Genomic DNA, 26,242 nt, shown 5'->3' on the forward strand with positions numbered 1-26,242 from the left:
CTAATATGTTAGATAAAAAAGGTATTGCACCTAATACTTAGAAGTGATTTTGGAAGAGAACTACAGGATAAATCTAGTTCTGTGTCTTCTCTATCAAACTCCCAGGCTGCCCTGCTTCTCTGCTGACCACCCCAAAGAAAGAAAGAAACGAATGAATGATTCATTATGAGAAAATAAGAGAAAGATTATTCATAGGGGACTGAGGCTGGTGCAGACAAGAAAACCTACAGTAGAACAGTTCATAGATATGCAATCTTAAATATTCTGATGTTGACTTTAATTACAATCTCTTTATCAACTCTTCCTTGTAAAACTACACTCCTTTCTGACTGTCACCAATCTTTAAGCTTTTGGAGTCCTATCCATTTCTGCCAGAATTATCTTTATAAAGGGCATATCTGAATGGATTCTTCTCACATATATTCTCACAAATATTACTCATATGCAAGTATCTGTACATTCGCTTTATAGATGATGTTAATTTTCTGTTGTTTTTAAGGTTGAAATTCTTCAGCATATTCTTCTGTAACCCATCATATTCTGCTGTAACCTACTTGTCTGGTTTCATTTCCTTTAATTACTTACTTCTCTGAGCCTCAGTTTCCTTACGTGTGAAATGGGGCTGGAGTTGTGAGAGTTAAGTGAGACCATCTATGTTGGTTAATTATTGCTTTAAATAAAAACACTCCAAAATTCAGTACTTTAAAACCACCACCATTTTTTTCTTTCTCCCATGTTTGTGGTTGGCTAGGGCACATCTGTTCCATGTGTTTCTCATCCTCCTTGGAACAGCAGGCCAGGCTAAGCATGTTCTCTTGGTGACGGCAGAGATAGAAGTAGGCAAGTAGAAACATATGAGGTCTCTTGCCTTGAAATTGCCATGCGGTCTCATTCCTCTGGCCAAAACAAGTTGCGTGGCCATATTTAAAGTCAATTTTCTTCCCCTTCAGTGAAAAGAACTTTGAAATCACATGGGAAAGTGTATGGTATGGATGCAGGGAAGAGTGAAAGAACTGGGGCCACTGATACAATCTATAACACCATCTATGTAGTGCTTGGTATATAATCCTGCAAAAATCTAAGCTCCACTTACACAAACTTACTGCTGTCCTTGAACACGTCTTCCCTGTTCCTGCATTTTTGTACACGGTATTCTGTCCACTTGGAATGTCTCTTTTCCATTTCTCTGTCCACTGAGTCCCTCCATTTAGAGTGAGTCACTGCTTCCTCTGTGCTCCCATTGCTGTAACATCCTGAACTGGGACATAAATCACATTGTCAGGGATCTGCCTCCCCCATCCTGCTCTTTCTCATCCTTGGCTTCCTCTGGGACAGCAGTTGTATCCTCTTTGTCCTTGTACTGTATAAATTCTGGCACACAGAAGTCTCAAATCACAAGTTCGCGTCTTTGGTAGACCCTGTATTATATATTCATTATTGTTAGAAAGTGTAAGCTAAAACTTACAACTGTAAATCAACACATATCTATACATCAAGGTTTTAAAATAAAGTATAGAAAACTTAACATTTTTACAGCACTGTACTTGGTTTAATGTCATAATTAGAAAATTAATGCAATTACGTATCTTGAAAAGAAACCTACAATTGCTTTCAGGTAATATATTGTGATCAGACCTGCCAGAAAACACACTGGTTTGCACATAAGAAAATCTGCAAGAATCTCAAGGACACTTATGAGAAGCAACAGTTGGAGGCTGCCAAAGAAAAGAGTGAAAAGGAAAACAGTAAGTGTATAAAAACCGAGCTCATACAAGTGGTCGATGGGGAGAGGAAGGATAGATGGTATTAACACAGGGGGCACAGGAAATGAGTCTTCTCTGGGAATCAAGGGGGCTTGGGGTAAACCAACATAAGGATCACACTTAAACTCAAATGTATCCCTATTTTGAGTCCCTGGGATATTGTATAATCAGCCTAGATATCACTGGAAAACAAAAGTCATAAAATTCCGAGGCTTGTAGTTTATTCCACATTCTGCTTTCTGCCTCATGAGACTGCCCTGGAACAATGCAACTCTTAATGAGTAGTTACTTATATTTTGTTCACAAAGGATTTTAAGATCTTTGAATAAGGAAATAATTAAATTTCCCCTAATGACTACCCAGAGATTTTAAGGTTGGAAGACTTAAATTTCTTAATTATAAAACTGCAGGTGAAATTACAGCGTAAGCTTATAGATTACAAATTAACTTGCAGATCTAGTGCACGGGTTAAATTTCTACAAGTGTCAGGGCAGTGAGTTCTATATTATTTTTCCTCTCCCTCATGAAGTATATGACTCATTTTCATCAGAAACAGTGAGTTGCTTCAGCAATGATATGCATATTGGACAAGAGAACAGCCCACACTCCTACTCCTTACCCCAGAGAATGTATCACACATTCTGGGGAACGATAGTTTGAAAAGGTTGGTTGCCTTTGATGATTCTGACACTAAGACTTCCCCCACTACTCCTCAAGGGACCATGTCCCGTTTACCACTTGGTTGAGAAACACCATTAGTGGGAATGAATGATTTGTACAAAACTAAATTCATAGCAAAGTAAGATTGTATAAATAAATTGTTAAGAGAATAGTCAGGTTTTCTGGCTGCCATGCTTTCTCCTGTTTTCTGGACCAAACATTTATTATCCTGTGGGTCGAGGGTGGTGAATAGCAGCTGGTAACGTACTGAAGAAGCCATGTGAGAGGACAGGATTGTCAGTAGAATGGGAGCTCCTGGTTGTTATACATCAGCATGTGCCACACACTATTGTACACCTTGATTCTCCACAAATGTAGGACAGACTTTATTATCCTCCAGTTTACAGATAAGGAGACAGCCTTGTTCGGGCAGGAACCCAGCAGAGGACACCAGGCTCATTTGTGGCATAGCTGCATTCAAACACAGATTTTGCCAATCAGCAATCCTGATTTCAAGGCCTGGCTTTGGCAGCCAGAGGCCTGAGTTCAGATGCCAGTTATGTTGTGTTACAGGCTATGAACGGTGCGCAAGTTACCAAACCCCTCTCTTCTCAGTTTTCCCATTTGTAAAATAATGATCACAATGATAATAGAGATAATAATCTCCCTCGTGGTTGTGATGAGGATTAAATAAATTAATACACATAAAGCACTTAGAAGAGTGTCTGGCACATAGTAGGAACAAAATGACTTTTTTTTTCTTTTTATCAGATAGCAAACTTGACGTCAATTCGAATTGTGTTAATGAGGAGCAGCCAGAGGCTGAAGAGGAAGCCTACCAGGAGGATTGCAATCCTGGAGATTCTGTGGAAGGGGGCAAAGAGTCTCTTCAGAGCGATGCTGGGCTGGGAGGCTTACAGGAGGCTCCTGCCAGTCCACAGGTATCTGAGGAGTAAGAGGCAGAGCACGTGCCAGCGCGGACAGGCCTCACCGTGGCAGGTAGCTGGAAAACACGTGTGACCGTGTCTTCCTTGCCTCGACACCTGCATGGCGCTGTGACAGGATTCCACATTTCATAGAATAGATGCTTTCCAGCAAAGCTCTGTCTACTATGCCCTCATTTCCTACTGAGTTCTGTTCTATAATTGGACAGATATTCCTAGGGAAAAAAAAATTTTTTTTTTTTCAAAATATAGGGGAAACATTTCTATCCCCTTTTTGAGGCAAGCTTCCCAGCAGTTGTTCTCAATGGAAAATAAATTTCCTTTTAAAGAAGAAATAACTGCTCTAGGGAACAAAGAGGCGAGCAGAACAGATGTAAGAGAGGAGATTTTCAGGAAAGAAAAATGTTATAGCCACAGAGATGGGAAGCTAAAAAAATCATAACTTATATGTAAATAAAATGCATATAAATAACATCTACAGTAGTGAAGTTCTATGTATTAAGGTGCAATGAAATGAAAAACTACTTGTTAAAGAATCTTTGCCATAGTTCAGCTAGCTGTAGTTTTCTACAGAATTTATCCCGAGCAGCCTGAACTTTATGTAGTTCCTGCAGTGACATTTTATCTGCAGCATTTGTACCTTCAGAAATGTCAGATCCCCCAGGAAGAACTAAGGCATAGCCACGGTTATCTCAGCATGTGCATTAAAAAAGATGTTTCATGAAGTTATTGATTAAACAAAGGCTAAACAGACTGTGTCCACAATTACTGTAGAACTAATTCATGTGCCATATTCCACTTTTATCTTCCTATGAGCTTTTCATATGGTTCTTCCTGTCCACACACTGATTTATAACTGTCATTTATAGACTTGTCCTGGCACCAGGCTTTAGTGTCTGCAATGTCTGAATAGAGCTGGAGTGTGATATCTGGAGATAGGGCTGTGTTGCACAGTTTCTTATGCTGACTGTAAAATAAATTGTGCCTACTAATATAACCAACTTGTGTCTTGTTTCATAGTTTATTGCTGTCAAGGGGTTGCAAATATTAGGGAACTTAACAAATTTTAGGAAACTTAGCACGTACTGGAGAACATAGTAATAATTATTTTAACAGGTACAACTGAAAATCAAAATGACTAGAATTCTCACCCCACTTCACGGATCACATTCTTCTGTCCTCCAGCTTTTCCTCTTAACTTACGCTCGGCTACTTTTCTCCCAGCCCCAACACATCCACCTGCTGCACACCCTGTACTGGGCTGCTCTAGGGAGGCTTCACGTGAGGAAGTTTACTGTTAAGTGAGTAGAAATCCAGCAGATTTTACCTGAACTTGTCAGTCACAACAAGCTTCCCTTCACTCATCAAAGTACCTCGTCTACACACTGATAAACATTTATCTTTGACTAGAAAAACAGGCCTCCCTGGCCTTCCTCTCCTGCAAGTATGTTTTTTAACCTAGTTCCGTGATTTTTAATTATTTTGGGGGGGGTGTGTTATCATCATTCGGTGTTGTCATCATGGTCTCCGTCTTTGGACAGCATGGAGGGTTGTGGAAAAAACAGAAGGGAACAGGAAAATCAAGAGATGTGGTGATGTAGAAGGAATTTTCCCGTTCACTGAAATGAATTCCAATATGAACTGGAACTCTGACGCAGCTACCACTGGCATGAATAGTAACTTTCCAATTGGACAAAGAGGACTTCACGTATAAGCCATGTCAATATCAAAATTTCCACGGATGTATTTCAGTGAAGGGTAGTCATAAAATGGGGTTTAAGAGAAATGAGGTTGGGTCTGATTATACTCCCATAGCCAAAAATAGATGTTTCCATTATAACATCATCAAAACAGTGGGCATCTGTTTTTTTTTTTAACCATGTTGAATTACTTTCAATATGCCATCAAGAAAATTTCTCAAATAAAAATAGGACCTAAAAGATTATAGTCTTACTGTTCCAATATGTCTTGTACTTAGAGCTGATGTAATAGGATATTAAATTAGCTAGTGGGTTTATTAGGAAATTGGATTCTGCTTTTTGATTCAACAATCAAATAATAATAGTGAAGACCAAAAGTTACTGTATCCCTGAAGTTATCTTGTTCAATATTCACAACACCGCATGAATCAGGCTTTATTTTTATCCCCGTAGCACAGATAAGGAGGTTAAAGTCTAAAGAGGTCAACTAACTTATCCGAAAGTACAGAGCTAGAACTCAGCGAGGTCTCCAGTTTTGACTACTACGTCGTACACTGTTAATTTATTACAGTCACTGTAGTTTCTCTGCAGACATAATAATAGAGCTCTGAAGACAAGCCATTATTTTATAGGATGTGGTGGCTCTTCCCTAGGCTCTCAGAAAGATGACTGATTTTAGTCATCCATCATGTATGTGAGTTTACTTGAGTTTTAATATTATTGGATGTTACACTTAATAGAAATTCTTGAAGTAGATATTCTTGCAGTGATTTTATCTTCTCAGGATCTCATCTCCCCTGCCTCGGAAGCAAGTCAGCCCCCTTCCTGAGTGGGAGCTAGATGTCTTCCAAGTCTCGTGGTATTATGGTTGCTGTTTTATACCTCCTTGACCACAGCTAGGCCAGTCAGAGTACTTCCCAGAGGTGTTTACACTCCTGAGGCCAAAGAGGGAGGGTTTTTGTTTGTTTCTCCCGGGGGACAATGACAAATTACAGGGATTCTATTCCAGAGCTGCTGGAGCTCACACATAGACGTACCTGAGAGAGTGCATCCACTGAGCAGATACAGGAGAGAGAGAGGGAGGAACACTGTCGAATCCATTGGGCTCTGATCGTCTACACTGTGTTTGTGGGGTTTGGTTACTTGAGCAAATAAATTTCTCATTTGGCTTTCTAGAAATCAGAAACAAAGAATTCTTATTAATACGTCTTGCGACAACTAGAGAACATGGAATCAAATTTCAAAAGTTAAATAAATACAAATTAAAAGGAAAACGAAGGCATATAATTAAAATCTTTGACATTTATATGCTTTTAGAAAAAATACAATGGCAGTTCAGGTTTTTGATTACACTGTAGTTAACCATTTTGGTTGGAAAAGAAACTACCAGTACAAGGTATTTTTGTACCTCTTTACCAATGTTTATTTTGGAAAAACTAATATTTGCTTGATACTGTATAGTGATTAATGTATGTTTATGTAGACGGTGATAATATTAAAGCATCATTTACATAGATGAAAAGAAAGATCTTAATTTAGTAAAAAGCAAATTTCTTCCTTCTAATAATTACTTCAGTAGATAAATGAGATTTCTTCCCCCTCAAAAGGTGGCTCTAGCCTAGTTTCTATGTCCTTTAAGGACAAAGTTTTAGTTTTATAAATTGATAAAGGCACCTTTTTAAGTGGTTATCTTAATTTGTGTAGAATAAATCAGGTAGCTGATTTATTGACCAATTCAGGGCAGTATAACTAGCCAGTTTATAAAGTCATATAAAACTGCTTAATCCCAGGATGATTCCAAATGGATAAGATTTAAATGTGAAAAAGAATTATCAATTCTGGAAGAAGCCATCAAAGAATTCTTAGTGCCTTTGGCATGAAGGATGCTTTCCTAAATATGATACTAAATCCAGAAGCCACAAAAGGGAACAAATTCAGCTATATTTAAAAAACAAAAGGGGGGAGGTTATAGCTCATGTAGTAGAGCACATGCTTAGCATGCATGAGGTCCTGGGTTCAATCCCCAGTGCCTCCTTCAAAATTAAATAAATAAATAAATCTAATTACCCCCCCCCAAAACCTAAATAAAATCACTCTTCAAAAAATAAAAATAAAATTTAAAAAAAACCTGAACACTTCTGCTTCTAGGAAGATAGAGTAGACATCCTTTTTCTTATTACACCTACAAAGTAAAACTAAAAACCTTAGACATAAATAAAAACAGAAAGCAGATTGGCTAGGATCCTTAGGATCCAGGCAATGAAATGACACTTCGTGTTTTCTCTGGGTTTTCTTTTTTGCCTTGTATATTCTAGACTTGAGGCTGAAGAAGCCAGCAACATGGAAACACCAACAACTACAGACAAAAATAAGCTCCAACAAACAAATGCTTGCTCTGTGGATTTCAGGCTCAAAACAAACATCAAATCATACCTGAATTTCAAGTCTGCACCTGCCTGCTCTACAAATTTTGGACTTGCCAGCCCCCATGATGGCATGAACTAGTAATTCCTTGAAATAAATTGCTCTCTTTATAACTATGCATATACCCAGTTGGTTCTGTTCCTCTGAAGAACCCTGACTAAAAGAGCAGGTGTCCTAGTTTGGGTCGCTAAAACAAATTACTATAGATTAGGATGACTTAAACTGCAAACATTTATTTCTCACTGTTCTGGAGGCTGAAAGTTCGAGATCTGGGTGCCAAGTGTGGCCAAGTTCTTGGTGAGTAGTTTACAGAGGGCCACCTTGTGTCCTCACGTGGCAGAAAGAGGGCAAGCTAGCTTTCTGGCCTCTGATAAATCTGCTAATCCCATTCATGAAGCTCCGCCCTCATGACCTGATTACCTCCCAAAGGCCTTACCTCCAAGAACCAGCACACTGGGGATTGGGTTTAAAGACATAAATTCTAAGGGGACACAGACATTCAGCCTATAATACAGGTATACTTCTAAGGGGCACAACTGTCTTTGAACAACACAGTTCTGGGACGCCAACCCTCCTCAAAATCCGAGTATGACCTCACAGTCAGCCCTCCAATTTGCAGTTCCACATCCAGGGATTCAACCCACTGTGGGGCATGTAGTACCATAGTACACATTTATTGAAAAACATCTGTGTGTAAGTGGACCTGCGTATTTCAAACCCAAGGTGTTCAAGGGTCACCTGTAGTAGCTGATGTATATTGAGCACTTTGAGAGAGCCACTCTACCTAACACTTACATACATGATCTAACTTAATCCTTGAGACTTTATGAAGTAACTTACTATTATTTTAAATAAGAGGAAATTAAAGCCTAAAGGTTAACTAACTTGTCCAAGTAACATAACTGGTAGGTGGAAGAGGTAAGCTAGGTGTGCCTGATTCCAGAGCCCCCACTTGTGGCCACTACCCTCTGCAAATCTATACATTAGTGTTTTCTGTTTCCTAGTTATAAGATCACCTGATGGATCCTGAAATAAATATGCTTTCACTTGCGCCAGCTTGAATGGATCTCTGTTGTTTAAACAAAGAACTTAATTAAAAGCACCCTCTCAGTTGTGTGTTCCATTTTGGTAAAGTTTTAGGTTACTCAAGTAAGGATCATGTCTTCTATTTTGTGCTTTTCCCCAAATGGCATTTAATATAATGTTTTTCAACCACGGCCACTAGTAGCCCTTCATGATTGAGTAAAAATACCCAGTATTGAGGAGTGCATTTATAGCAAATCTTTTTCTTCATAGAGATGAGATATATTTTCATTGGTTCTCTAAAAAGGAGATTAAGTAAAATTTTAGCCATATTTTCACAAGAAGAATAAATTTTTCATCATTTTCAGTGAGCGTGGGATTAAAAACGAAATACCAGACTATACCTTCTTTTACTACTCTTTCAATGGTTAACCTGGAAATGATATCCCATCCTCAATTTACTGTGGTCTAATTAAAAGTTAATACTTCTACACAGTTTATGGGCCATCTTAAAACTGGGCCAAAATACACCATTTCCATTATGAAATGGATTGTTGCTACGCCCACCCAGCGTTATTGCTTGGTGAGTTTGATAGCACTCAGTTCCCTGATGAGTAGCTCTGGTCAGTTACTTGCTGATCAGTGATCAGCCTCTCAGTTCTAGAATGGATGCAGTGCCATGCCTAGAACTGCTATTTGACTGATCACTAGTTCTGAGCTGCTGATGGTATGACCCATGAAGAATGCACTGACTCCTCTCAGAGCTTGCCAGAGACTTAGCAAGGCATCCTTACTTACAACAAATACTTCTAGCACCATGGATTATGCTGGGTTATTATATTACTTTTCTTTTGCTGTGTTTTAAATTATCCCAAAACTTCTCAGCTTGAAGCATCAAAAAGCATTATCTCATACAGTTTCTTTGGGCCAGAAATAGAAGCAGCTTAACGGAGTGGCTCTGGCTTAGGGTTTCTCAGGAGGGTGCCGTGAAGCTTTCAGCCCAGGCTGCCGTCATCTGAGGCTTAAACTGGATTTGGAAGATCTGCTTGCAAGATGGTTAATTGGGTCTGGAGGCTGGCTTGCAATTCACATGGTTGTTGGCAGAGGCCTTAGTTACTTACTTGCTTCTGGAAAGAGGCCTCAATTCCTCACCACGTGGACCTCTCCAGAGGACTGCTTAAAAGTCCTCATGACAAGGCAGCTGGCTTCCTGCAGATTAAGTGATAGGGAGAGAGAGCAAGAGAACATTTTGATTCTATGACCTAATCTTGGAAGCCACATGCCATCACTTTTGCCTTGATTATCAACCACTAACCTACATCAATGCCAAACTCTCTCCCTCAGCTGCAACCTTCTGGCATTTAATATAATGTTTTTCAACCAGGATAACCACCTCCCCACCCTCCCAACCTCCCCGCCCCAGGGGTTATCTCAGTGTAACTGAGTATTTGAGCAGGGACCATACCTGACTTTTCAGACTCTAGCTAAGCACAGAATCCTAGGTGCCCACAGGTGAAAGGAGATCTCAGGTTCTCAGTGACAGTTCACTGCTCCCTCTAGGGTTTTCACCTCTCTTCTGCTTGGATTTCAGCCCCACTTCTATAGTGTGTCTATGGTGTGATGGTGTGCAGGCGCTATAAGACAGAGGAAAGTGTCATCCCGCTTTTTATAAGCTTTTGATCTAGCTCTTCAGCTTAGCTTGAGAAAAACCAGCAATGCATTCTGAGTTACCTTACATGTCCAGTTTTTTTGTCTCAGCACTAGGCAACTGCTGAAAGCTTTTCTGGCTTCCTTTTTCTCTAGCTGAATGCTTCTGGCTGGGGCAAGCAGAGACCATAAGCCCACACCCAGAACTGGCAGGGTTTTTGTTTTTGTTTTTGTTTTTTTTAACTTTTTAAGTTTTTATTTGAAAAATTAAACCTACAAATAAAATTGACTTATAAATAGGTGTATGATTCTTTGCATTTTAGTATCTGTACAGATTCATGTAACTATTACCATAATCAGTACACAACAGTTCCATTATCCAACAGCCCCCCCAAAAAAACAAACTACTTTCTTGCTGTCCCATACCATGCCCCAACTCATAAGCCCTGACAACCACTAATCTGTCCTCTTTTCCTGTAGTTCTGTCCTCAAGAAAGTTGTATAAATGAAATCTTACAGTATATAAACTTGAGACTGGCTTCTTTCACTCGGCATAACCACCACTGAGATTTATCCAAGTTGTGTGTATCAATATGTGTGTATCAACAGTTCCTCCTTTTTCCAGATGCCTCCAAAGGTAAGAGTGAAAAACAGTAGACTGGATAAATAAATTGTGGTCTAGTAACACAATGGAATTCTAAACAGCAATGAGAACAATTACTGCTATTAGCAATTACATGGGCGAATTTTACAATGCTGAGTATAAGAAACCAGAAAAAAAAATTCAACTTCTATGATTCCATTTATATGCCTTTCAAAAACAGACATAATTAATACCTGGTTTAGAAATCAGGACAGTGATTACTTTCGAAGGGTGGTAGTAACAGGTAATTGGACTAGTAATAGGATAGGCTTTTAGAGAGCTGATAATGTTCTGTTTCTTGATCTAAGATGCCAGTTACACTGAGCATGCTCATTTTTTTGAAAATCTGTAGAGATGAACACTTTAGATTTGTGTACATTTCTATATATATCTTCTACTTAAACAGAAACAAGATAAAATGTAGGAATTCTTTTTCATCGGTGTTTCTGTTTACATTTAAATGTTTCAAATACCACAATAAACATATAATATGCTAATAACAGAAAAGTTTAATATTAACTGAAAACCACTGTGATTTCTAGAAACCCCAGGGGTTATCTCAGTGTAACTGTGAGCATTTGAGCAGGTTCTGTGCTTTTCTCTTCGAGATATTTTTCCTCTCGTGTTGGAACCGTGTCCCAGTTCAGAAATGTAATGGCCATTGCCGATCGCTTCATGGACCTTACAAAAACAGCATCTTCTGGGTCATCAAAAATAGTTCTGCAAAAACGGCAATTATGTCAGAAGAAAACATCAAGTAGACCAAAGTGAATGTTTAATTTAAATGAATCAATGCTATATTTTCCTGTTAGTTGTAGTATAGTACCACTGATAGCTTTTGGGCCCTACTGACAAATGACTTTCAGGACAGGTAACACTATGTTTATTGTACATATTGTTTATTTTAAAAATAGAGTGGACATGTTTGGGACTGGCTATTATAGCTTAGGTCTCACATGTTAATGCACTCATGTTTCAAATCAGTGTTAAATGAACAATTTAAGTATTTATAGCTATCATATGCATATTAGTATCTTATGTACCTTTTATTGGGAAGATTTTTTTCTCTACATTATACTATATTTTATAAATGTGCTTGGAGATAATATTTTTCAAGACTGAATCCAAAGAAGAAATCCCTAAGTGCAAAATTTTAAAATAATGATTTTTAAATTCATCAATATTCATAAATTTAAGGATGCTTTTCATATTTTATGAACTATTTCTTTTGAAAATGTAAATTCCAGTGAATATAAAATGTTAACAATCGCTCTCACTGACCAGATATAGGGGAACAGTAAACAAAGAAGTAAAGACCTTCATTTGTAATATCTAATAATTCTTAAGTTTTTTTATGCTTACTTTTAAGATTTTTGCCTTTTTCTTTTTTAATGTTTTTGTCCAGCTTCTCCCTCTACCTCACCCCACCTCTTCATTTATTTTAGGTTATAATAGTAATATTAAAAACCTAAATATGTCAAATATGAATACACAGCTTGAACTAATTTATCACAGAAACCCAGCAATTTTTCCCATCTTTTGAAGAGTTAGTCATTTTTTTAACTTATTGAAATGTTTTGGGAAAAGAAAATAATTTAGGGAATCAACACAATTATGAAATAATCTGATAATAAAAGTAAAGTTAAAAAATCACTTACCTGTCTACATTATTCGCAAATGCAAAGTCTAAAAAAATACATTTCTAAATTAGTATGTTCCAAAAATTTTTTCAGCATTTTAAAACAATAGAGTAATGCTGTAAAGGAAAAGGTCTAGAGCACAGCTCTCTGGTTTCTGAGCCATCATTCAGATAACAGTCTAATCCATCAAAATTACCTTGATACCTAACCCCGAACTGAAATTTTCTCTTAAATATTGTACCTTAAGTTTGTCTCAGGTTTTTGAGGCAAATTCTCTAATATCATACACATCTCAAAACTCTGAGAACAAAGTGCTCAATTTAGTTACCAATGGAATACAAGTTGGAATTTTTATAATTCAGATACTGAGTCTTATGTGCAGAAACAGGTCCTTTTTATTTTTCAGATAGGCACATGCATCTATAAACGCACTAATAGACCAAATGAGGGAAAAATATTTAAGGCAGTTTAAACCACTTGGATTCTTGGCATTAACTTCAAAGAAATAGAATAAACAACTTCTAGATCACAAGAATCTACCTCTTCCCCAGCTTTGGAGCTCAAAGGCTAGTCCTCAAAGCTTGGATTTCTTACGGTATCTTCTAGAGACTATTACTGCTTAGTTCATTCCTCTCCAGAAGGCCCAGTGCCAGGCTGGTGGTGGAACGTGCGAACACCTGTTGGGCCACCAAAGCTCACAGTCTGAGCTCTTGCCAACCCACAGGCGGCAGAGAGCACACAGCCTCCGCCTGAGGAGAGGGCTGGTGGCATTGCTCCCTTCACAGGACTAACCCAAGTCTTCCATGTCTTCTCTGACCCCTCCAGACTCTTTTCCTACATCTTCAATTACTAAAAGCTCGTACTTTGCTCATGATGAATATAAACAAGAAAATAGGAAAAAGTGCAATCTCCCTTTGGCCTTTCCAATTCCTCTTATCAGAAGTATCACTATTAAGAGCTCTGCACATGTTTCTAGCCCCCATGTGCATATATATACATTTACATATTTCTTCTAATTTGAAGATATTCAACTTATACCTGCATATGATCACTATGCATGACAGTACAATCAAATAGTGTATATTTCTGAGTGGAGGAACCACAGACAATTTTTATTTCTTCTTAATATTCTTCTATATTATCAAAAACAATTACAGCATTAATTGGTGAAATTGTCCAGTGTCAGTGGTAATAATAACAATTGTAGATTATTCACTGAGGCCTTTATGCTGTGCTAGATACTGGGGTAAAGGACTTCAATGTATAATCTCATTGTTATCACATTACCTTATTTAATTAAATATATACAAGTGAAGATGGAAGTTGCATATTTAATTAGGCTAATAAAATAAGAAAATGTTTATTTTACTATATAAGTACTTAGTTTATTGTAAATTGAAGTTATTATTATAACCAAATTACCCAAAAGTTTGAGAAGTTTTAATTTCAGCTTTTTCTTTTTTCCCCCCAAAATACCTGAAGGTACTTTCTGGGCTGGTTTTTGCTTAAATGGAGATTTAGGATCCCATGAAGCATCTACTTTTCCTCCAAATGCTATTGATTGAACAATATGAGCCTTTTTATGGTTAAAAATCGTAATCATTGATCTTCTTTCTTTTTCTGTAACTTCTGATAAATGCAAAAAGTAATGTTATTGCATATAAATAGATACAGAGTGATTCAACATATAATTATTTTCAAAAGTGGATTTATCTGAACTATGTTGTAGTATGTGTCAAAATTAGTTTCTAAAAAGTCTACCAAGTTATTACCATAATCTCGTAAGTGCTCAATATATGTCCTTCACATCACAAGCCACAAACCAGTCCTAATGCATCCCAGAAACTCTGACACTTCACCATAGATGATTGAAATTGCAACTATGCTATTTCCCTACTTTTCTTCAAGGCTGTGAGGAAGAAGAGGAATAAATATAAGATTTTAACATACCCTCATTAAAAAGTTACTCAGTTGTAAATTATTAAGAACGTTCAAATCGTAGAAAGCTAAACAGATAGGTAATAAAGCACTTCTGGGTAAAATAGACCTCAAAAATATAAAATGTAATGCACTGAGGTTGATTTTTTTGTGGCTTATATACTAGTTTACATACTAGTTTATCTACAATGTCTAAAGATGCATTCACAAAGAAGTTATTGATTATGTGTTTTAGTACATATATATAACTTAACTTTATATATATATATATAAAAATTGTGTGTGTGTGTATGTATGTGTGCGTGTGTGTATGTGTATATATATATATATATATATATATATATATATATATATATAAAGAATATGACTTTTAGAACCTAAATAGGCCTTAGGAGTTTTAGTTCAGTTCTCTTATCTTTGAAATAAGAAACAACACATTACTGTCAAAACCAGAGCCAGAAGGAGACCTTCCCTTATGTTCAGTTAGATGGCCTTTCTTATAAAGTGGTCAATGACATGAATTCCTAAATTATGAACAAATTTCACACAGCAAAAATTTCAAAAATAAATAACTAAAAAACTCATTTACAAAGAGAATTATTTTCAGAGTTATTCAGCATTTTTAAGCGACTGAGTTAGTTATAAGACTGCCTCTTGAATAGTTCTTTGCAAGGAGATGTCCTTACGTTTTCGGTCAAGAAACTCCACTCCTGGAAGGTGGTAGATTATGTATAAACGGTACACGTTATATTGGCACAAAGGGTTTTGGTAGAGACCTACAAAGAAAGATGTCAGATTTCAAAATTAGTTTCATTTATCACTTGATAAAATATGGGAAACTGCAGGATCAACATAAAACATAAGAACACGTAAAGGTCGGCTTCACGGACCAAACCAACGGCCTCACCAAACTTACTTATTAAGAGGAAGCCTGGCTTTTCCTATCTGTTATGTTCATTCATTCAACAGATATTTTCAGAGTGCTTAATGTCTACTAGGAACCGTGCTATGTGCTGAGGTCATGTCGTTGATGCCAATGTGCCACAGATAAGCAGCTTTAAAATGTCCATAAATTAATCAGGAAAGGAAGAGCTCGCTATCGGCGCTAGAGGGTTCCTGATGCTGCTGTTTATTAAAGTTCATTTGGTTCTCTTCTTCTGGTCCCAAAGGTCACAGGAGTGCCCGCGTGGAGATCGACAGAGATGCAGTATACTGTTCTAATACAGCTTTCTTCCTCGGCCTCACACCATTGTGCATAGTTCAAATGCAAATGCCAGTAGCAGCTTTCAGATCTCAGCAGGAGCAGAGGTGAGCAGATGCGGGGCTTGCGTCTTGTCTACCTCTGGCCAGGCACAGGATGTCCTCATGTGCAGGTCCTGGGGTACGGAATGAACCGTGCTCGCTAACACAGTGGCTAGAGGTGGGAGGCATGTGGTTGTGTAAGTGCTCCTGGCACTTCTGACATCACGTCCCTTAGGCATCGACATATACGTTTTGAAAAATCTTCAACTACAAGTTGTGTTTATTTTCACAGAAAAGGCAAAATGTTTTCCCTATCCTTCCTTAGATACTATTAAACAGGGTTATTTCAATGCAATGTAAAATAAAACTTTTATGATTTCCCATTGGATACCTTTAGATATTGGATTCTGCCTTCATGGAATTTCTAGAAAATACTCCTGGAAAATCCATCTAGTGAGGAGAACCACTAGATGGCAGTAGCAGAAAGAGCTCAAGTATGTACAATAACATCTCTGTTTCAACAAAATGAGGCTCATTTAATGTACATTTAAATTTAGCAGTACTGTACCATTTGACTATTTATAAAATACAAGATGTTTGATAAAAGCAGGAAAGTATTAGGCATTAGAAACCCAGAAAAAAACTGATTAATATGTATAAAGAATTCGCAACATAAAGAAGATGGGGGGGCATGCTTGAAAGACAACAGACTATTTAGATAAAAACTGAAGAAGTTAATCATCTGAATGTTTTCTCTGCAGGTAATAAAATATTTTGATATTTGTTGTATAAACACCAACTTCTCTGGCTAATAAAATCGCAATATATATATATATATATATATATATATATATATTCCCTGTGGAAAACATAAGCTTTAGAGGAACTTTAGGCAGGCAATGGAAGACACCTGGTGCATAATAAACAAAGGTTATTAAGGTTATTAAGAGGAAAGACATAAAAGGAAATATAGAGCCAGGAGCAACAAGGAAATTTAAAAGAAAGGCTATATGCCCGTATTGGGGAAAATGAGAGGAAGAATGAAATGGATATTTTTCAAGATTTCTTAAGTGACAAAACTGGTTTGAATTTTAATCTTATAAGAGAAGGAATTTAAAGTGGTAACAAATAATTATTATAACTACAGGACAGGGAATAGAACGGATGTATATTAAGCCCGTAAAAAGGACAGATTTAAAAAGATCCACAGGGATCATGCATTGTAGTTTGAGCCAGAAAGAGAAGGAAAAGGGACACCCTTGAAAAATATAGGAATAAAACACAATTGTTTTTACTGAATTTAGGAGGTAGAAAAATTCAGTCATGTTTTAGTGCAGAAGTCTGCTCTGTGGTTACTGTCTTAGAGGATCACATCTGACAGCTCATAACCCTATCGTACATTATAGCAGCTGGGAGTGGAGTCTGCCCACAAATGATGTTAATGGGAAATGCAGCAACCTCCTTCAGTGACGTTTACTTTTGGGATCCCCTTTCATCTTCTCTTTTCTCTCCGAGAACAAAGACTATTTAATTTCTTTTATTGACTTTTCCTCCTAAGTGCTTAGTTAAATAACTTCTTTATGCAAATTTTAAAATGTCTAGCTTCAGCTAAACAAAACACCAAATTTGGGTTTACTACTATTATATTACTTATTAAAAAGGTGTCAATGCTAAAAACTTGTGCTTATCGTAAAGTAAAACCTGAGTGACAGCGAGTCAGAACACCGGGTTATCAAGCCCAGTCTCTGATTAAATTAACTTAAAAAAAATAGAATTAAATGATTTTAAAGGCATTTCGTTTTCATAATTCGTCGCTTTTTTTCCTCGCTGTTAAATTTTAGAAGGAAGCAATCTTATTTTTAACTCTCTTTTTGCCCTTCCACACTACTAAACATTTAATATTTTGGATTTATGAGTTTTGGATGGATGCTACTAAAATTGCCATAAATAAAGTTTCTAGGATATGAAATCAGTTCCCTGCATCTGAAAGTTCTGAAAGCCTTCTATGATGTATGGGTGCCTTCCTTTAGAAACTATGAAGTGAAATAGCTTACACTTTCACTTTCAATAGGTTAATACTATTTAATCCCCCTTTCCCTCCAGGCAATTTACAGAGCACACCTCGGTGGCGCCAGCACTGTCTTGCTTATCTTAATTTGGGATTCTGCATCTAAGCAATTTATATATACTCAATAATATATCAAAATGTCTCCACTACCTTACTGCACAATCTTCAGTTACATGAGTTGTGTGTGTGAAGCTACTTATTGTTGAAACAGAAGAGAAAAAACAAATACAGTCATCTAAATAATTGGCTCCAGTTAATGTTCTTTAACGTTCAAAGCAAAATTAAAAATCACTATTTAAATAAACCTGGATATTTTTAAGGCCACCTTTGAATAAAGTCGATGTAATTAATAATGTACCAACATATCCATTTTAATGGATAAGATAAATGTTCAAAAAGAAGCTAAAAGCGGTCCCACCTGTGCCCATGCAGAACAGCCTTGGAAGAAAGTTCAACTGTCAACAACCAGAAGTTCTGGCTCAAGGCTACTTGGTAAGGCCAGCATCTCCATTGTAATCATCATCTTAGTTTGTACTGAATATGTAAATCATCCCTGATTTTTAAAAGGCAAACTTACACTAAAGTAGGAGTTAAGAGAGTGAGGGATGCTATTTCAGGACAAACAGCAATGAAAGACCCAGTGGGCTCTTTTTATTGAGCGGCCTGTTCTACTGTGTTGTTTGGAAGGAGTGGTCCCACCTTGAGAGGTAATTCAGGTCAAGAGGCTCAAAGACACCACTGAGACCTCCCAGCATCCCGCTCCACTCCCTGGCTATTTGCCGTCAGCAGTGGACTGTGGCCAAATGAGCAAGGGCAGAAGGTGTTTAAGAGAAGAATCTGTAAAAAAAAATGGGGATCCTCTCTTGAAAGGGGCCCAAGGGGCCCTTCCTGTGAATCCTTAAAGCTCTGCTAAGAAAGAAGTCTTAACAATTATGGAATGTAGGAGTCCAACTATTCTTCCCAGCAGTGGAGCTTAATGAAACATAGAGAAAATCTGAGAGAAATGAGGAGACTAAAAATTTAGGAACAAGAGAATGGGTTAAATATTTCCTTGTTGGTAGTGGTGGTATTTTTTCCCTCTGCTGGGAAGGAGACAGGGAGACTGAAGGTTAGTGAAAATCATCAGCCACGAAGTGGGTCTTTGACACAAGGAGATCCCGATCTAGAAAGAGGAGGGGGGAAGGAAAGAGACAAATGGAGCTGGAAAGGGAGGGTGTGGAAAGGTAGACTGCCTGGAGGGAAAAGGTGTGTCCCTCCTGAATCAGCCTGAAAGTCAGGAATTCCAGTTTCCAGGACCTCACACTCTGTAGCTGGTTTTAGGCCTCCCTGAAGCTCCCAGCCTTGTGTCTCCTGGGCAATCTCTTGGCAGTTCTCATAAATGCCAGTGGAGGGTGCAATGCTGAAACGGATTAGGGGTTTATCCCGCACCCAGGCTATTTTCTCACCCTCTGAAGAACCTGCAATCGAAGTGGAATAATAATAATAATATTTTAGCACTTACAGTTTAACGACTTGAAAAGACAAAATGTTTAACACTTGGAAAAACATGAATTTCTTATTTTAGTTAATGAGCTGAGTCTAATCTGTGACTGCAAATGAGGCTCACAGAAACTTAATCCGAGGACATTACTGCACAAATATAATTAGTAGCTAGTAAATGCAAACTTTTAAAACTAGTATCTTTAAACTAAAGTGGGGGGAAGTTTCAAAACATGCATATTTTTCATAAAATGATTTTTAGGGGGAGATGGACACAGCATTTTCTCCATTAAATAATGATTCCACTATAAGATTCTCAGTTGAAACAATTATGTAACTTGAATTACATCACTTTGTATGATTTTAAGTAGAGGTCCCTTAGTCTGTGGTGACAGGCAATGATATGGACCTTATACTACCAGGCTGGCCTACTAGCCTTCCAGAGAACTGGAAAAGGCGCTCCCACACCCCATTTCAGGGCTGACACCATTCTGTGCCCACACATGCGCCCAACAAGGTGGGCATGGGCCGGATTTCAGACTTCACTTGCCCCTGTCCGAGCACCTTTGTTTAGGGCATAATCCTGTTGACTCTGATGGGACAACTTTGATCACTAACCTCCAAATCTTGCACTTAAAATAAGCTTGCTTAAATTATTCAGTTCTTACGTTTAGCAAACTGTCCAATTAGCTTTGCATCAAGCCCCTTCAGCTGTCTCATAAATATTTAGGCTGAGAGTTACAAAACTGTAAGCTCCATAAAGGTCCAGGTGGGGCTTTCTTGTTTACTGTCGTGTCGCCACGTAGTAGAGTGTCACTTAGTACATGCATGATAAATATTTATTGAATTAATAAATAAAAGATAAATATTTATTGAATGAATGAACCAATAAATGATAAACAGAAGAAACAAGGCATGAGTTTGTTTCAACATTCCTTAATAGTCAGTCTGGCTAAAGCCCTGAGCCTTGCATTTCTACCATTAAAGAAACAGTAATTCTAATCACATCATTGGATTACTAGGAAGATTTAAATGAGAATATAAGAAAGCATTTTCTCTATAGAAAAGACATTCAAACACACTGTTATTATAATGATTATTATTTAGAATGTTAAGTTTTTAAAAAATCTATTTACCACGCAGCAGAATTTCTGGACTACGTGCATTCCAATTTATTACCTAATTTACACAATCTATAATAAAACTTTTTTGCTGTTGTTGCTGCTTCAAAGTTACAGTAATGTGAAGAAATGCTTTTCAAAAACATGTTTTATAAAGTTAGCTTAATATTTCAAGCAATTCTGAAAGGTAACTATTAGTTCATTTTGCAGAAAAATGGAGGTAAGGGAGAGTTCAGCATCTAGCATAACCAGACTTTTCATCATAGAAGCATTTGTTCAGCACAGAAGCGCCAGATAATTCAAATATGCAGGCCAATCCTGAGTTCTTCACAAACCTTATCAGTCTCAAAAATGAGCACTGAATTCCCATGAACTTGGAGTAATTTTAATAGTTGGATTTAAAGGATCTACCTATAAGCATATGAATTATGCATACAGTATATCTAACTCATTAACACTGAAAATGTATAAAAACTTCAGTAACTGTGTATTTATCTGATCAGAACCTCCACCATCAACACCAGTTTACACATACTCAAATCACTGTCTCAGGCAATTCTGAGAAATGAATAGAAGATGAATAGGAAAAAAAAATATCTATTTTATGACATCGTACAAAGAAATCTCCAAACTCAACTTTGAAAATTCACTCACTGATCTGAGTGTCTTTTCCATTGGTTCACCTAGAACCATTTGTCCTGAATTGCAATTGTGTATGGGTTTATTTACCCTTCAACACTATAAGCTTATTGAGAGTAGAAGCTGTGTATTATTTATTTTTTCCAACCCGTTTCACACTTTCTTCCAATACTAAGGCCAGCTCCCTGCTGGGTGTAATCCAGTACATATATGAATGAAGTCTGCTGTTCACCCAATGAAAAGCTTGCATTTGAACTTGCTCTTTTGTGGGTAGGGGGTGGGTGTCAGCTTTAATAATATAATTCACATGATTCACCAATTTTAAGTATATAATCCCTGGTTTTTAGTATATTCATAGAATTGTGCAAACATCACCACTGTCAATTTTAGAATATTTTCATCACTTCGAAAAGAAGCCCCACACCCCTTATTCTTTAGCTGTCACTCCCCAGCCCCTCATCTCCTCAGCCCTGGGCAAACATTAATCTATTTAAAAACTGTTACCTCTCAATTTTGCTATCTTGATAGACTACCTATTCCGGACATTTCACATAAATGGAATCATACAGCATGTGCTAAAACTTCCTTTTGAGATAAAACCAAAAACACAGATTTAAACATGTAACGACTCTTCTGTCCCTTACATCATTTTCATTTGGCATGCCACATCATTTCACAAAAATGCTTTTCTACCTGTTGTTCTTTCAAAATGTATCTTTAAAAAGAATAAGATCTAGTCTTGTTTTCAGAATTATCTAAGCAGTTTAGCTATAAACATTGATCTAACTTAAATTCAGAAAATAAAAAGAATTGTGATAACTGTGTTATCACTGCTTTAACTTATAGCCATATAAAAGTGCAAATTAATACTTAGGGTCTTCAGGTTTAGCATTCCCTTTAATTCCTTCACTGTTGCATCAATGCTTGTTAACTCATTGTGGTGTAGCAGGAGTATATGCAATGAAGGCAAATAATGAAGGCCTGCAAAAAACATTTATAAGATTTTAAACATTTGTAATGCTAATTAAACATGCTAACTAAACAAAAACAAAGAACGCATTACTTCTTGTGAAAGGAGGAGTTGTTATTAATAATTTGATGAATTATCATTAAGGATACAACAAAGCATAAGAATTCAAATTATCTATTGTGATTTGGGAGTACAGAGTCAATTTCTTTCCACTGTTATTTTTCCCTGTAGCAAATGATTTTGTGTGTTTGATTTTGAAGGGGACATTTTCCTTATCCTTCTTTGTTTTGTTTTCCCAATGTTGCTTAGCTTATAATGCCAATCAAGGAAATAATTATTCAAGACAATATCCCTCCCCAAATTGCTCAACGAAATATTTTCTTTACGCAGTAGGAAGCCAAATAGTCCTATCATTTTATTGATTCTAAACTGCATATTTCCCACATTTTTAACGTAAGTGAAAGTAGGTTATGTGTTTGCAATAGCAATGTCATGGTTTAATTGGCAAGGTTTTTCTTTCTTCCTGGTGCAAGAAATCATAGTGTACCTCAAAATTTGTGACATTTCAATCCTACAATGTGTGATGTTAAAGGAAAATGTTTTGTACTATTCCCCTTTTATTTCATGATCATGGTATATCATGCATGTACTTTTATACCTGGCTTAAAATTGTCAGTTTAGTGATGCAGAGTGAAACAGAAATTTGTCTGGGAAAAATTATAGCCAGCAAAAACATATTAGACTATTTATAAAGCTGTTATTTTTTATTAACACTCCCAAATATTGTTATAATTTGCTTCCACAATATCTAGTTTGAGTCCAACTGTGCAATAGAATGGCAAAACTTCTGTGTTGAGAAAAAGATTCTTTCACATCTTTAATAAGACACATAACAACACTGAATTAAAACCATAATCAAGCAGTGTATCTTAAATGAAATGTACGTAAGAACATTAAAAGTAATAGATTGCATCATATATTTTCAACAAAAATGTTAAAACAGATTTTTGCATGTGATTAGCAATGCCATAGTTGAAAGTTATTATTTAATTAAAAATCAATTAAATCAAAAGAGAAAATTTAAGACATACCTTCTATATCAAATATTGCATTGTTGTTTAGATATAGCTCTGTCAGACAGTAGTTTCTAGTTAGAAATGTTATTCCATGGAGCTGAAAATGAGAGTTAAAGAATAATATACTTTCTGCAATAATGATATATAATTACTTATACATAAATAATTAAATAAGAACCACAGAAATTCAACATTTGCTGTTGTTATTTGTGAGTTTACATTTGGGTTGTCTTTGAGGACACGTCTGATAAAAAAGAGTGTTTTTAGCCAACTTAATATGAACCTCTCTTACCACATCCCCACCAAACTCTCCTGTGTGGCTTGCAAAGCCTCTGTGATCTGGCCTAGCTCTTTTGCTCTAACAGTGTTTCTCACAGTTCCACTCTGTGTAGCCTCATTGGATCTGGCTCCAGATAGCCACTAATTCACCATCACACATTAGTAAGTGGCTAGTATGTGCCAAGGGCTCTCTCCTCAGAAAATGCTGAGCCATTTCTGCATCTGTGTATGAGTCATGATTTCTCTTTGCCTGCATGACTTTTCTTTCTGGTACATTTCTGATTATTCTTAAGGATCTGCCCTAGGCCAACAAGACCTATCAGACCATGCCCGAGCAGGCAGGCTGTCACAGGAAGTTTCCACTGCTCCAGAGATTTGTTGAGACTATTCTTTGATCTCTTTGCATCTCACTGCTGTCCTCTTGCTCAGTTACCACCCACTCTTTGTTTCTCTAACTGCTCCAGCAGTTTGAGTCAGATCTCCTGAAAGATGGTCTGATTCTGAATTCTCTTTCTTTATGCCCCATTATGTGAACTACCTCCTCTTCCCAGGCTCACTGTCCCTCAGGTCAACAGATCTCAGTTTAGCTGAGGACTCTGTAATATGCACACACACAGGTCAGACCCAGCTCAACCAGCCACCATCCCCAAGGAGAGGACAAGGCACAGCACAACCCTGTCACCTTACAGCTCGTCATTTTTAAGTAAGGTCTTATCTGACAGCCCCCATCCCCATGAACCTTCATCTTCTTGACCTCACCCCAGCACATCCTTTGACTTGTGCTGTTAATCACTTGATCACTAGTTTTGTGTCTTCCTTAAGGGAAGAAACCATATTTCTTCAGTACCTTTTCCTTCCCACCTCTCGTTTTCCCTAACAATATGCTGATATTGCATCTCATTTTTAAGATTAGATTAGAAATTCAATGTATATGAATCGGAAATAGTCAAAAGCACTCTTGAAAATTCCTCAAATGTACATGATAGGAGCATTTAGCTCTAAACTAAATTCAAAAATGTTTCTGTTACCCTGCAAGGAGAATCCCATTTATTTTTTAAAGATATTGACTTAATAGCCTTGATAAAATTTGACAGATTTGTTTGAGTTATGAGGCTGAGACATGGTAGAGTCATAGGGTGGGGCAAGCACATTTTAAAAGCAGCACTTAAGTTAAATGCAACAATGCTAACTTTACAGTTTAATACAGGATGTAGCAGGGAGAAGAATCTCAAGAAATAGTTATTGATCAAGTGCTTACTAGTTTATATATACCGAAATATATACTTATGATTGTAAATTAATTTTACATGTTTATTAAAGCTCATCACAGGAACTACTGTCATCAGTTAAACAGAACTGTTCCGACCTTTGATGGATTGATTAAGGTAGACAGATGCCAACCCATCTGATTTAGTGAGGATTTATTGGAAACTTTAATCATGCCATTTCATATCTCAGAAAAGCTATGTTAGATTTGTATCCAAAGTTTGAAAATAGGTTTCTTTAATAAATTTCTTTAATTTTTTTCTTGTATTTGAAACAGTCACAAATTATGAAGCTGTAAAAGGCACATGTGCCACTCGTCTCATTGTCTCACAAACTCATCTGTACCAAATTATTCGGCACTTGTGCAGGAGAACCAACAGTAATTCACCCCAGCTTTTGTTAAGTCATGAGAAGACCCGTGTTTCCCCAGGTAGAAGAGGCCATTCAACGCAGTGAGGATTGGGTCCCAGTTGGCTTACTATCCCTTTCTGCTCTTCCCGCTGGCTTCCTGACAGCAACTCATGGCCTTCCGTCCTTCCTCTCACCACTCCCTGATCTAATGATAGCCACAGCTAACATCAGCATAGAAAGAGAACACCAGTGCAAACCAGCACTTTTTCTTCTCTCTCTTTTTATCCAGTTGCCTGCCTGACCACACATTAACAGAATATTACTAATTAGTTGAGATTTTAATTTCTCTTACATTATGCATTAACAAATTCAATTTTTCCAAGAGCATTAAGATCTTTGGACCATGATTATTGGAATTTTTAAGACTGCACTGTTTATTGGGATGAAATGAATGGGGGGAATGGAGTGGAAAGAGATAAAGCCAGATAATGAAGACCTTAGGGATTTTGTGCAGAGGAATGTTATTGCCCAGTTTTATTTTAGAAAGAAAATGGCAGGGGAGAGTATGGTTTAGAAGAGATGGTAAGTATAATGGCAGGAGATGAACAAAAAGGGTGTTATGCTAATTCAGAAGAATATACGGGTCCCAGAGTAGAATACCAGTTGGACAAGAGAGAAGTAGAGGAAACTGAGAGAGAGTTCCAAGGTAGAATTCACAGGACTTAATGCTGCAATGGAGCAAGTTGATAAAGCCAAGATCTAGGAATGGGAATTGGAAGATGTGCTGATTGTTCTGACACTCAAGTCATTGTTAAAGTAAAATGTTATTATAATTATTCATTTAGAAAATTTGCGCTATTGAGTCTAAGAACTGCCATAGGATTTATATTGAATGTGACATGTCACAAATCATGTATCTTAGCTCATGCTTGGCACGTAGCAAGTGCTCAATAAACGATAGCTATTATTATTTACTATTTAACCACTATTATTTCTTATAGAGCTGAGAACACTTACATTTAAGGTAAAGCTGTTACAGGTAACCACTGAGGTACAAGTGGGGAAAAATTTATGGAGGCATTCTTTTGGAGCAGGATTTCTTAACCTCTACAACTATTGACATTTTAGACCAGATAATTCTTTGCTGGGATTGGGGGAGCTTCCCTATGGATTGTAGTATGTTTGGCAGCATCCCTAGTCCCTATCCATTAGATGCCAGTGGCACATATACCCTGGTTGTGAAAATAAAAAAATGTCTCCAGACAGTGCCAAATAGTCCCCTTGTGTGTGTGAGGAGGGGTTGCAAAGTCACTCCTAGTTGAGAACTGCTGATTCAGAGTCAAGGAGAGAGTCATAGTTATCAAGTGCT

General features: G+C 37.1%; 2 protein-coding genes across 2 annotated transcripts in view; one reads left to right on the forward strand and one right to left on the reverse strand.

The window, feature by feature from the left end:
* ANKMY2 (ankyrin repeat and MYND domain containing 2) overlaps positions 1–4,368 on the forward strand; it is a 33,214-nt gene extending 28,846 nt beyond the window's left edge. The window contains exons 9-10 of the mRNA XM_006191634.3: positions 1,616–1,745; positions 3,195–4,368. Of these exons, the coding sequence (XP_006191696.2) occupies positions 1,616–1,745; positions 3,195–3,379 (315 nt within the window). The 3' untranslated portion in view covers positions 3,380–4,368. The remainder of the gene's footprint in view (positions 1–1,615; positions 1,746–3,194) is intronic.
* A 6,927-nt stretch (positions 4,369–11,295) lies between these two features.
* LRRC72 (leucine rich repeat containing 72) overlaps positions 11,296–26,242 on the reverse strand; it is a 37,783-nt gene continuing 22,836 nt past the window's right edge. The window contains 6 exon segments of the mRNA XM_006191633.2: positions 11,296–11,524; positions 12,463–12,490; positions 13,921–14,073; positions 15,069–15,158; positions 21,802–21,912; positions 22,993–23,074. Coding sequence (XP_006191695.1) covers positions 11,359–11,524; positions 12,463–12,490; positions 13,921–14,073; positions 15,069–15,158; positions 21,802–21,912; positions 22,993–23,074 — 630 coding nt within the window. The 3' untranslated portion in view covers positions 11,296–11,358.

The sequence above is a fragment of the Camelus ferus genome, chromosome 7 (genome assembly GCF_009834535.1).
Source record: "Camelus ferus isolate YT-003-E chromosome 7, BCGSAC_Cfer_1.0, whole genome shotgun sequence".
Taxonomy (NCBI): Eukaryota; Metazoa; Chordata; class Mammalia; order Artiodactyla; family Camelidae; genus Camelus; species Camelus ferus.